The sequence below is a fragment of the Tachyglossus aculeatus genome, chromosome X1, assembly GCF_015852505.1.
Source record: "Tachyglossus aculeatus isolate mTacAcu1 chromosome X1, mTacAcu1.pri, whole genome shotgun sequence".
In the NCBI taxonomy this organism is placed as follows: domain Eukaryota; kingdom Metazoa; phylum Chordata; class Mammalia; order Monotremata; family Tachyglossidae; genus Tachyglossus; species Tachyglossus aculeatus.
Genome location: NC_052101.1, coordinates 65,869,573 through 65,882,547, shown reverse-complemented (window position 1 = coordinate 65,882,547; position 12,975 = coordinate 65,869,573). Strand labels below are relative to the sequence as shown.

At 44.8% G+C, this 12,975-nt stretch overlaps 1 protein-coding gene across 3 annotated transcripts in view; it reads right to left on the bottom strand.

Moving 5' to 3' along the window:
• LRIG1 (leucine rich repeats and immunoglobulin like domains 1) overlaps positions 1–12,654 on the bottom strand; it is a 142,721-nt gene extending 130,067 nt beyond the window's left edge. For all 3 annotated transcript variants that reach the window (XM_038772030.1, XM_038772031.1, XM_038772032.1), the window contains exon 1: positions 11,464–12,654. In XM_038772030.1, the coding sequence (XP_038627958.1) occupies positions 11,464–11,681 (218 nt within the window). In that variant the 5' untranslated portion in view covers positions 11,682–12,654. The remainder of the gene's footprint in view (positions 1–11,463) is intronic.
• Positions 12,655–12,975: the final 321 nt, after the last annotated feature.

Genomic DNA, 12,975 nt, shown 5'->3' with positions numbered 1-12,975 from the left:
CACAAAACCATCCTACTCACCTTCAAACCGATTCTGCCAAACCCACTACAAATGTGTTTACTCCAATTATCGTCCATGGGCATTTGCTCCCTCCTCACATCCACCAAACCAGCACACTTTCCCCCTTCAAAGCCCTACTGAAAGCCCACCTCCTCCAGGAGCCCTTCCCAGACTGAGCCTTCCTTTTCCTCTGCTCCTCCTTCCCAACTCCTTTCCTCTGCTCTACCCCCTTCCCCACCCCACAGCACTTGTGTATAAGCACATATTTATTATTCTATTTATTAATGATGTGAATATATCTACAATTCTATTTATTTATATTGATGCTATTGATGCCTGTTTACTTGTTTAGATGTCTGTCTCCCCTCTTCTAGACTGTGAGCCCATTGTTGGGTAGGGATTGTCTCTGTTGCTGAATTGTACTTTCCAAGAGCTTAATACAGTGCTCTGCACACAGTAAGCACTCAATAAAATGACTGAATGAATGAATGAACCCAACACGCCCATCCCCAGCCCTAATTATTTCTTAAGAGTGGACATGGAGAATGGCCCTTATGCTCAGTAATACCGACGCCCTGGAGAATTTCCCTGCTACCTACAGTGATAAACTTAATAACTGCGGCAAGAGAAAGATGACCTGAAATTAAAAAAAAAAACCCAGCAACTGAAACTGTAAGTTGATGTAAGCTCGTTGTGGACAGGGGATGTAGCTACCAATTCTGCTGTATTGTACTCTCCACATGGTAAGCACTCAATGAATACAACTGATGGATTGGTTTCAATGAAACTTTGCAAAACAACAGTAATCCCCGCTCCTCATTCCCTCTCCCCCTAGAACTGCAAGGAAAAGAGACTGTACAACTGGAGTACATTTCCAAGCGCTGTCAATAACTTCTACTAATTGCGAGTCAAGTACAATTCACCACAACAGTTCATAGCCTCCTTGACTTTAGACAGCATGCCCTGAGGGTACATGAGCATTTCGGCTGGGTTCAGCTTCTTTGAAAGCAATGGCCTTAGTGGCCTTCGGAAAACACAACTAAAAACTATGTTGTTTTGCTCCTTAAAAGCCACTTGCAGAATTTATCCTTTGGCTTCAGTAATCCAAATGAAATGCAAAACTCCTTACTGAAACTTTGGATGGGGAAGGAGGAGGGGAGGGAGAGTGAGGCAGGGATTCAAGCCTGCATGGAAATTCTGAAGGAAAAAGCAATAAGAACCCAAGCCATAAACCTTGTCTTCCTAAAGTCTCTTTATTCCCTCTTCCACTCCAAAAATACCTTAAATCAATGCTAGCCTGCATTTGCATGTCGTTTTCACCTTGGTTTGTCAAAACCATGATGGTATTGAAGATGGGCCAAACAAGAAAGGAAATGTGCCAAACTAATCCACTAACCTGTAGCTGAAAGTCAAATGCAGAACACAATTTCCAGACTTTGCCATGTTACAATTCAGTGGGCATGAACTGTAGACCCTACCCTACCTTGAAGACCCTACCATGGCTACTAAAAAGTGCCACAGTAGATGAGAAGCAGCATGACCTAGTGAGAAGAACCAGAGCCTGGGAGTCACAGGACCTGGGTCCTCATCCTGGCTCCACCACTTGTCTGTTGTGTGACCTTGGGCAAGATCACTTCTCTGGGCCTCAGTTTTCTCATCGGTAAAATGGGGATTCAATACCAGTTCTCCTTCCTACTTGGACTGTGAGTCCCATGTGGGACAAGGACTGTGTCCAACCTGATTATCGTGTATGTACTCCAGCGCTTAGAACAGTGCTTGACACATAGTAAGTGCTTAACACATAACCATCATTATTATTCATCAGAATTTCAAAGGAAGCAGTTTAATCATCTCCTCCCTCTTTCCCCAAATTATTGAGGGCAAATTAAAACTCTTGGAAAATGTCAGGAAGTGATCTGTAGATCTGGGTCGGGGTGGTACACCCATATCACTTTTTCTTATTTTTAAATGGTATTTGTTAAGCACTGTTCAAAGTGCTGGGGAAGACAAGTTAAATAGGTCAGACACGGCCCCTGTCTAATGGGGCTCACAGGCTAAGTAGAAGGGAGAACAGGTATTGAATCCCCATTTTACAGATTAGGAAACTGAGGCACAGAGAATCATAATTAATAATTACTGTATTTGTTAAGTGCTTACTATGTTTCAGGCACTGAAATGAAGTGACTTGCTCAAGGTCACACAGCACACAACTGGCAGAGCCAAAATTAGAACCCAGGTCCTCTGACTCCCAGACCCATGCTCTTTCCATTAGGCCACACTGCTTCTGATGGCCTGATCCTGTGGTAACTCACTTTAGGAGAACTGTGCTGACAAAATTAGAGCTAGTGAAAACTGAAGCCTGAACTTTTTCAACTATTTTAAAAATTGGGATTACAATATGATCGGGGTGGGGGGGGAGTGGGGATGAAGGCCTTTCAATAAACAGCCCCTCTGAAGATGTACACTTGACTTCTTTCAATATTTTCGAAAAAGAGAGCACTTTCTGTATTTACAGATTTTGGAGAGAAAACTGAACTCTTGATTTAAAAGAGAGGTTGTAGAAAACAGAGGAAGTTCCACTTGTCTGAGGACTCCAGACAGCCAAACCTCTTGCCAAGCTCATCTGCCCTGGCCAAGAAACCACGGACAGGGCTTGTTTCACTCCAATACAAAGAGTGGAGGGGCCAAATGGTCATATCCACCAGCTTGCCTCTCTGAAGCAAGATTTTATTTCTTTTCTATTTCTCTGTTAAGAGCCAATTTGACTGGGATACATTGACAACTGGAACATTTTTTGAAGCCAGCTACCTTGCGTATGTTTGCATTCTCATTTGCCTCAAAGAGGTCTCACTTAAATATCAGACATGACATGAAAACCTGTTCTGGTCTCCCTCCTACTTAGACTGTGAGCCCCACGTGGGACACGGACTGGGTCCAACCTAATTCACTTTTAACTACCCCAGGACTTAGAACAGTGTTTGACACATAGTAAATGCTAACAGATACCATTAAAGAAAATACCTCCCAAATAAAATTTCCCTTCCTTCCAAGAGGGGAAGGCTATGCCAAAGGTAGGTGTGATCCTCTTACTCTTCTCACAACCAACTAAAATTAGTGAGGTATTAACTAATGTCTGTATGCTGTCATATTGGCACCCACCCTCTAACCATCTCAGGCTGTACTACACATCAAAGCCCAATCCATTTTTTTTAATGGTATTTGTTAAATACTTACTATGTGTTAAATGCTGTTAAGCACTGGGGTAGGTACAAGTTAAGGCGGACACAATCTCTGTCCCGCATGGGGCTCACAGTCTAAGTAGGAGGAAGAACAGGTATTTAATCCCCTATTTACAGCTGAGGAAACTGAGGCACAGAGAAGTTAAATGACTTCATTCATTCACTCAATCATATTTATTGAGCGCCTACTGTGTGCAGAGCTAAGCACTTGGAAAGTACAATTCAGCAACAGAGACAACCTCTACCCAACAATGGGCTCACAGTCTAGAAAGGTTACACAGAAAGCAACTGGCAGATCCAGGATTAGAACCCAGGTCCTCTACCAGGCCCATGCTCTTTCCATTAGGCCACGCTGCTTCTTCCCAAGTGTCTCTCTTCTCATACCTCAAAACCTCTACTGGTTCGTTATTTCCTCTCCACAGCAAACAAAAATTCCTGTCCACTGGCCTCAAGCCGCTCCACCAGCTCTCCTTTCAGTTGTCTTTGGCCAGTTCTTGTCTTGGAAGCACCATCTCTCCTAATTCTTCTCCTACCTCTATGGCCTTTCCTCAGTCTTCTCCTTCCCCTTCTCCAATTGTTCTAGAGTAGCTGTGTTCCCCTCCCAGGTTCCCATAAAACAGGAGCCCCTTCTGAGCGGTGAAATTCAGGAGCAGAAACTGAGGTCGAGGGAGGCTGTGCACTTAAAAAATATCAAATATAAAATCATCCGATGCCATACTCATACCAGATGGGGGCCAGACCAGCTGTAAACCAAACTGTCCCGGTACAAAACCAAATAGCCATTATAGGAAGAGAACAGGAGAAATGGACTTTGGCAATAAAAGGATGGGGTAACAAATTGACTGGGAAGGAAACAACTGAAGTGGAAAGGAGGGTAAAGGGGGGTGAAAAGGATGTACTCACAGCACTGAGGAAAAGATGAAAAGAGCATGTTTTCCCTAACAAACTGCACATTTACAGTTTCCATTTGGATTTCATCAGATTATTTTCTTCAATTGCCCCCTCATTTTTTACACACCTGCTAAGAGCATTTTCTTGGTATGTGCTAAGAACATTTTCTCGGTATGCACCCAGGAATTATGGCTTAATTTTTCCCCCAGGATTATTTTTTTCCCTCCCCATAAGACCACTAAAGGGGCAATTTCTTCCTTCAGATACATGCAGAATCACTCAAATAGCCAGCAGGATCTGACACCAATGTAGGTGTAAATATCCACCTGGTGGCTGCAATGATCTGACTGCTATTCTAATCATTCGGTAGCCATTTGTGACCTCTGCTGGATTCCCACAAAAAAAAAATCAGTAATTAAAACAGCACATGACTCACAATAGGTTGCTTTGAAAATTTTATCACCTAGTTTTCATGTGGCTGGCAAGTTAATCAGGCCAGATACAGTCCCTGTCCCACAGAGGGTCACAGCCTAACTGGGAAGACCAGGTATGCAATCCCCATTTTGCACATGAGAAAACTGAGGCATAGAGAAGTTAAGCCACTTGCCCAAGGTCATACAGCAGGCAAGCAGTGGAGGTGGGATTTGAACTCAGGTCCTCTGGCTCCCAGGCCCATGCTTTATCCACTAAGCCACGCTGCTCCCCATGCTGCTAGAAACTCACACTTTAACTCTAGCAACACCTACCCAAAAAGAAACCTTCACAGGCACACACAGTAAGCGCTCAATAAATACTATTGAATGAATAAATTACAGGCATGGGGCATTTTAGACAACCCCAAAAAAGTGTTTAAGACATTAAGAAATAACAGAGAAGCAGTGTGGCCTAGTGATAGAGCAGGGGCCTGGGTCCTAATCTCAGCTCTGCCACTTGTCTGCTGTGTGACCTTGGGCAAATCACTTAATATCTCTAGGCTTCAGTTACCTCATCGGTAAAAGGGGGATTAATACTATGAGCTCCATGTGGGACATGCAGTGTGTCCAACCTGATTAGCCTGTATCTACCCCAGTGCTTAGTACAGTGCCTGGCACATACTAAGTGCATAAATACCATTTAAAAAATAAATAAAAGGTGACCTAAAGGTTTTTTTAACCAAAAATAAATAAGTAAAATCTTCATTTCTTAAAATGCTTGGATCTTTTTTCCTCCTTCCCTGCCTGGGAATTTTTCCTTCACCTCTTGCCTCTCAAGTCTGAGATCATTCATTCTGTCTTTCAAACTGCACCCATTGTAAACAGAGCTTAACATTAACTCAGTTCACTGAATTCCCTCTCCCTTTGAAAGAGATCCTGCTTCCTCCCCGCCCCTCCCCCTCCCCCCAAACCACCCACACAAAACATTTCAAACTGCCACTCTGGAGAAGAAAGGTCCCAGGTGATTAAAAGTTAAAGTGTTCTCAAATTATGAACAGGAACCTGTGTACACCTGTGAGGTTCTTAACAGTCTCCTCCACCCTTAGGGGAGGACACATTGATACTTTTCATTTGCTATGCAGTGTATCCACCCATAATTTGGTGCTACACAGTGTCTTGTTGAATTGACATGGAAATGATCCCCATTCCAGCCTATTCCAATTGCTATGTCCAAGTTCATTTGGTGGAAGGACCTGACAAGCCAACAACGGGCTAAATTGGGAGCCACAGCCTCCATTCCTCAGAGGGAACCCATTCTCTGAGTAACAACAAAACAAAAAGTCATTCTAACAATCAGATGCATAATGACTGCTGTCAGAGTCCACAGGGCATACACATTCCCAGAAAAGGAATTTAGACCAAAAAGCTGGGAATATGGCCTACTTCCATGATATACCACTGCATTCTGATTGGAGGAGCTATATGTATGTTTGGCAGAACTTGGAATTGCCTACTCTGGTCAAGTGCAAGTTTCTGTTGGAAAAAAAGTCATAATTCCCACTTTAAATAATAAGGAAGTAAGCACTTAGTGCACAGCTCTGCAACCTGTAAGTGCTCGATATATACTGATAAGATAAAAAATATTTTTTCTGCTAACCTAAAGGAGCTGACTTTTCTTTACCTAAAACTTACTTGGCCATTTTATAATGCATTCTTGGCACTTGTTAATTGGATAGCAGTGTGCACGTTTTTTTTTTCATCAGTCACTGAAGTAGATCTTTCTGATTATGCTAACCAGAAGATATCTCCTAGTACACTTCGTTCGGGCAGAATACACATTTTTATCATGTGCTATTGGCTGGAATGTGGCAACAGAATTAATGAACTTGCTTCAAAAAATGCAAGCCCATCCTGGATATAGTACCATGTTGGAAGAGACATCTGCATGCATACACTCAATGTCACAATGCGTCAAGCACTACAGAAAGTTTTCTTTCATGCAGGAATACTGTAAGAACTCAGTTTCTGTATTATAGGAGAACTGAGTTTACTAGCCAGAATGAGAACTTCATTGGCTCCTGACAACTACTGCAGAAGAGCTAAACATCTTTTCATCTCGAACTATCTCAATCTTAATCTGAAATTTCCTCGAGGAACAAAATTATTGAAAACACCAAGCTCTATAATCTGTTGCAGGCAGAGAACTGCCAACTCTACTGTATCATACTCTCCCAAATGTTTAGTACAGTCCTCTGCACAGAGTAAGTGCTCAATAAATACCATTCATTATCCTGCCATTAGGTAGTAAACACCCCGAGGGCAGGTACTATGTCCTACCTCATCAATACTAAATAATGAAGACTATCCCGCAGATCTAATAAACTTGTTTTCATTTAGCTAAGACTGTGTGGTGGGCAGAGGGGCAGAGAACTGAAATAAATCCAGAAAGTATATTTTTTAAGCAAAGCCTTAAATATAGAATCATTATAAAGAATAATTAACCTGAGATTAAAGTACACATTTGCATCAACAGGATGAGAACTATACCCCAAATTTATGTACAGATGACAGACTAAACCTCAAGATTAATAATCAATAAATTTGAGTTGATAATAATGCCATGCTACAGCTGCCTAGTGCTACAACAGCAGAATCAGTGTCCTTTCCTGAACTTCCTTGGATTGAAGCACTTTGCCTCAAATAACAGTGTTCAGTCATAAAATCATCAAGTATACCCTGAGGGCCACCTCCTCCCAAACTAGGCTTACATGCAATAATGTCCCTAATCTTTGCCTTACATCGAAAATAGAATGTGGAGCTTGCTCTAAACCATGCACTTTCAGAGTCATTATCAGCACCTTGCATTTTTACAAAAGGAGCATTTTTTTTGCTAACTGCTGGTATGAATTTGAGGCCATGGACAATACTCAGTAAAACAAATTTAAGATAGTAAGAATTAAAAAATATTTAGGATCTCAAATTGCTTTGGGAAAATTGGCCACAGAGAGAGGTATATTATTATGCTACTATTAATGAATCAAATTGCCAAGATATGTCAAATTCTGTTGATTCATAGAATTAGCCTCCATCATTTAAACTAAAGTTCAAAATGTTTACACAATTTAACACCTTCCATTAGAACCCTGAAACCCTGCTGTACTTTCATATGTTTTCATTTCAAAAGCATTTTTATTCCTCCTTTAACAATCTTGAAGCAAATGTATTGGCAATAAAAATTTAATTCCTCACATTTGATATAAAAAATCCCAATACTCTCGCTCCCTGCCCCCCTCCACCCAGTATGGTATGTTGCTGAAAAAAGTCAAAAGCTGTATTAGAGTCATAGGTCTACTTATCACAAACTCCCCACACCCAATTGTTTTAACTAGCTGCTACAACTGGAGTTCAGAGGAGCTTTGAAGCCTATAATCAATTGAGTGCTTACTGTGTGCAAACCACTGGACTAAGCATTTGGGAGAATACAATGTAACTGGTTGTACTTCCCAAGCACTTAGTACAGTGCTCTGCACACAGTAAGCGGTCAATAAATATGATTGATTGAAACTACAAATGATCTACTTTTGCATTAGTGTCTTACTGAATAATAGTGGTCAGTTACAAGATGGCAAGTATTCATACTTAAAATTCAAGATTTCTTAGTAAAACATTGTTCCACTATTAGTAAAGAAATAACTTTCAGAAAGTTATGACTCCAGAGGACAACATGCTCTAAATGGACAGATACAGTTCTTGTAGCACCTGAAAATTTGCATTATAGCCCTCGTGCTTTGACCAACCCTGCACACAAGCACAAAAGTTTCCTCCAGCACCACATCACATTGTATTCAGACACACCCACACTATGGGAAGAACATTCCCTAACTCCACAACAGCATTCTAGCTAAAATGCCTAGCGAGAACATGCATTATGGAAAAAGTGACTAATTACTTTTTTAAATGCCCATTTTTTGCAGTTCAATCTACCACCACTCAAATAGTAAATCACTGTGGCCCTACTTTCCTCCAAATGTTTTATTTTAAAATAGCACCTTGTCATTGCTTTTATTTTCACTTTAATAAGAAATATGAGACCTTGGAAATGTAAAGTTAATGAAACCAGGCAAATTTTGTTAAAGATAAAGAGTCTTTGGGTACCAGCTTCTATGGCCATGTGAAGGGCAAAGAAAAGCAGGCACCTTCTACATAGAGGGATTATGAAATCAGGCTCTTCATATTCTGAGGTTATGCTACAGGAATCAATGGGTAGTTTCTTTAAAATGAAAAACTACTTCAATCTTTAGCAACAGGGAACATTAGTATTTATTTTGATTTTGCAGATTTCATAAAATCCTCAACTAGAAATAAGAGAATATCCTGCCAGTCTGACCACACTAATCATTCTTCTTCATGACAAGTTCCAGTTGCCTCTATAGACACTGTGTCAAGACAGTGTCTAAATCTGTGCCAGAATATGCAGACCACTTCAATCCTATTTATTGAGCGTTTACTGTGTGCACAGCACTGTACTAAGCGCTTTCTACTCAATGTCTATTTGTGATCAATCGGAAGTCATGGGAGCAGGAATTATAGTCCTATAATTCCTGTTCATTCATTCAATCGTATTTATTGAGCACTTACTGTGTGTGGAGCACTGCACTAAGCGCTTGGGAAGTACAAGTTGGCAACATATAGAGGCAGTCCCTACCCAACAGCGGGCTCACAGTCTAGAAGGGGGAGACAGACAACAAAACATATTAACAAAATAAAATAAATAGAATATGTACAAGTAAAATACAGTAATAAATATGTACAAACACATATACATATATACAGGTGCTGTGGGGAGGGGAAGGAGGTAAGGCGGGGGGGGGGGATAGCGAGGAGGAGGAGGGGGAGAGGAAGGAGGGGGCTCAGTCTGGAGCAAGCCCTTACTAAGTGTCAAACACTGTTCTAAGGATTGGGGTAGATACAAAACAGAAAAACAGTGTAGCTTAGGGATAGAAAGGATGATAATAATAATAGATAGATCCCAGGGCCAGAGAGTCAGAAGGACCTGGGTTCTAATTCCAATTTCGCCACTCGTCTACTGTGACTATGGGCCTGTCACTTCACAGCATCCTGGTCATCTCATCTGTAAAATGGGGATAAGCCCGTGAGCCCCATGTGGGATACGGACCGTGTCCAACCTGATGAGCTCGTATTCATTCATTCCTTCTACCTGTTATGAAGACTTGTGAAACTTTGAGCCTCCATAAAATTTCGAGGTAGAAAATGCAAAGCTATAAAGAATAGAGCTAAGTAGGTGGTCCAACAGACCATTATTTTGGACCACTTTCTCCGAAGACAATCAGGTAGTGACTTCATTTCTCCAGCTAGACATCTAGGTGGAATTGCGGAGGGGGGGCAAGAAGGGGAGGGAGGGCTAATGTTAAAATCATCTAATTGCTATTTTCTAAAAGCAAACTTCAGAGTCGAAGTTTATACTTTTACCCTTAACTTCTGCTACTATCAGATTCAATGTCCTTGTTTTTATAGTAAAACCCAAATAACTTTGTAGAAAAGGGAGCAGATCATTCAAAGTTAGTCCTGTTAAGCAAGATGCTATAACAGCAAGACATGAAGACGTCTCAATCCTTGAGGGATGTTCTGGGGGTGATAAACCACTTGGAAAATTCAATCTCAGTACAAATGGTGCTGTGCGAGCCAGGATGCCTATGGAAAGAGTTGCAAAATCTAAATAAACCTGCCTAAAAATAACTGTAATTCCCACTAAACCATTTAAAGAAAGACCAGTGTATTTACGGGCAAATCCCTTAAAAGAAACATTTAACACTGCCAATACCAGCAGTGTCAAAGTTGATATATGGTATCTGCTAAGGCAGCAACTTTTTACCACTTAAGAGTCCAGGAAACTACCTTGATAGAGAACCACTTATCTTTGTGGGAAAAACCGCAAAAGTACTTGACTAGAGGCACAGACGCCCCCCCCCCCCGCCCCCACCACCATTTATACTAATTGTGAGACCCATTTTGAACCTATCTGAGAAGCAGCATGGCCTAGTGGATAGAGTACTGGTCTGGGAGTCAGAAGGTCATGGCTTCTAATTTCGATTCCAGCACTTGTCTGCTGTGTGACCTTGGGCAATTCACTTCACTTCTCTGTGCCTCCATTCCCTCATCTATAAAACGGGGATAAGACCGTGAGCCCTATGAGGGACAGGGACTGTGTCCAACCCAATTATCTTGTACCTACCCCAGCGCTTAGAACAGTGCCCAGCACACAGTAAGCGCTTAACAAATACCATTATTATTATATCACCATCATCATAGGCCCCACGCAGTCACATACCCAGACGTCATGATGGTGAAGCGGCCCCAAGGGTTAGGGATGTTCTAAATTTAGAGGAAAACCCCATTTGTTCAGAAGGATATGCATTTTAATGCAGGTTCCTCAACAACACTCAAACTGGGGGAGGAAAGCTACCAATCAAACAATGGTATTTACTGTGTGCAGAGCACTGTACTAAGAGCTTGGGACAGCACAATGGAACAGGGCTAGTGGACACGATCCCTGCCCCACGAGTTTACAGTCTAGCGGACCCCTGAACAGCCACCAACAGGGGCTTAATATGACGAAAGGTACAGAACTCTGGCGGGGGGGTAGACAAAGCGAGGTGGCGAGCAAAAGATAATACAGATTGTAGACGGCAGATCAGAGAAGAGGGTCACCTTGACTCAATACCCATTCGAAACGCAAGGGTTCAGACACCAGGATCGGGTTTCGGAGCGTTTTCCCAACCGCTTTGCCCATCCACCGATCATCATCCCCAAACCCTTCTAAAAAGAACAGGACGAGGAGGAGGACCACAGGCAGAAGAGGTCGGGGCGGGGGGGTTGGGGAGAGACCCAGGGACACTTACAGAGTGACTGCCCCCCAGGGGGGGTGCTCCACGGGAAGCGCCGCCAGCCTCAGACTGCTGCAGTCCAGCAGTTTCTCAGTGCACTTGCAGTTGGTAGGGCAGGGCCAGACCGGGCCGGGGGCCGCCGAACCGAGCAGTAGCAGCAGCCCTTGGGTCAGCAGGAGAAGAGGCAAAAAAGTCAGCGGAGACCCAATTGCTCCCCATAACGGCCCCGCCATTTTGTATCCTGGGTTAATAAACAAAGTCTCCTGGTAATGGGGTGCAAGAAAAAGGAAAAGAGTACGGTTTCGAAAAGTTCAGATTTTCCCCCTCCTCCGAGGGAAAAATCAAACTGGCGTGGGGAAGCCAAGCCAAAAAACGAGGGCCCCTGAACACTATGCGCCCAACGGCCGTAGCTGCAGCATCGCAGTTCTCGGCGTGAGTTCGGTCTCCGGGAGGTGGAGGCGAGTGCCCAAGGTTGCCCCAGGCCCACCGGCCCCGGGGGGGGGGGAAGGAAAGGGGCGAGTTCAGGACCGGCCTCCGCCGCTCTACGGACGAGTCGAGCGGGGCGTCGTCTTTGCCGTGTCCTCCTCCTCCTGGTCCACCGGCTGTTCACTATGCCCGCTGGGGCTGCCTTTCAGAGCTGCCGGAGGGCGGAGGTCTGGCGCTCGGCGAACTCACGGTCCCACGGGGGCATCGCATCGCCCGGCGGGGACTCCGGGTCCGGACACGAGGGAGACGCGCAGACCGAACACCGGCCCCCGTGCGCCCCTTCGGGCTAGGGCCGCCCCGAGGCCGTCCGCGACCCTGGCAGTTGAGGCTGCAACCTCCGCGCCCGGGGAAACACCAAGAGCCCCGAGGCTCCCCACCGCCTGCTGCTGCTCCCCGGCTCTGAGGTCGCGTCTCGGCCAAATGGCTCCTCGGCTCCCGCAGCCGGGGAGGGGATGGAAACGGGCTTCCGTCCTCGGGAACTGTTCAGCCTTGAAGTCGCTCGACCCTCGCAGTCATCCCCGCAGCTGCAAGCCGGCTTCCTCGGGGATTCCTCCCTTCGCTCTCCCACCTCCGGCGGGGGCTGAGCAGCCGACTACTCAGCTACACTTGGGCCAGCTCCCCGTCCTACCGCAGGCTTTCACGCCGAGCCGTCCCCGGGGCCGGCGCAGCGAGTCCAGCTAGAGAACCGCCTGCCCGCTCCCACGCCTAGAACAATCACTTTCCGAACTCTCTCTTACCTTCTTCTTTGCCCCCACCCCGTCACGCCGCGGGACTGAGGGCCCACGTTGGATACATTGCAACATGCACGAGCGACACCCCCTCTCACTTCTCATTGGTTCCCGGGACGGAGTCCGCACGCCTCCGGATTCGAGGGCCCCAGCCCATTGGAGCCCCTGCCAGAAGATCCCGCCCCCCGCCTCTCTCCCCGCCCACTCCTCCTCCCTCCCCCTTCCCGCCTCCGGGAGCTCCGCGCCCCCGCCCTCCTTTCCCACCCAAGGTGTGAAAGGCAGAGGGGGAGGGAAAAAGGGGAAGCACGGCCCA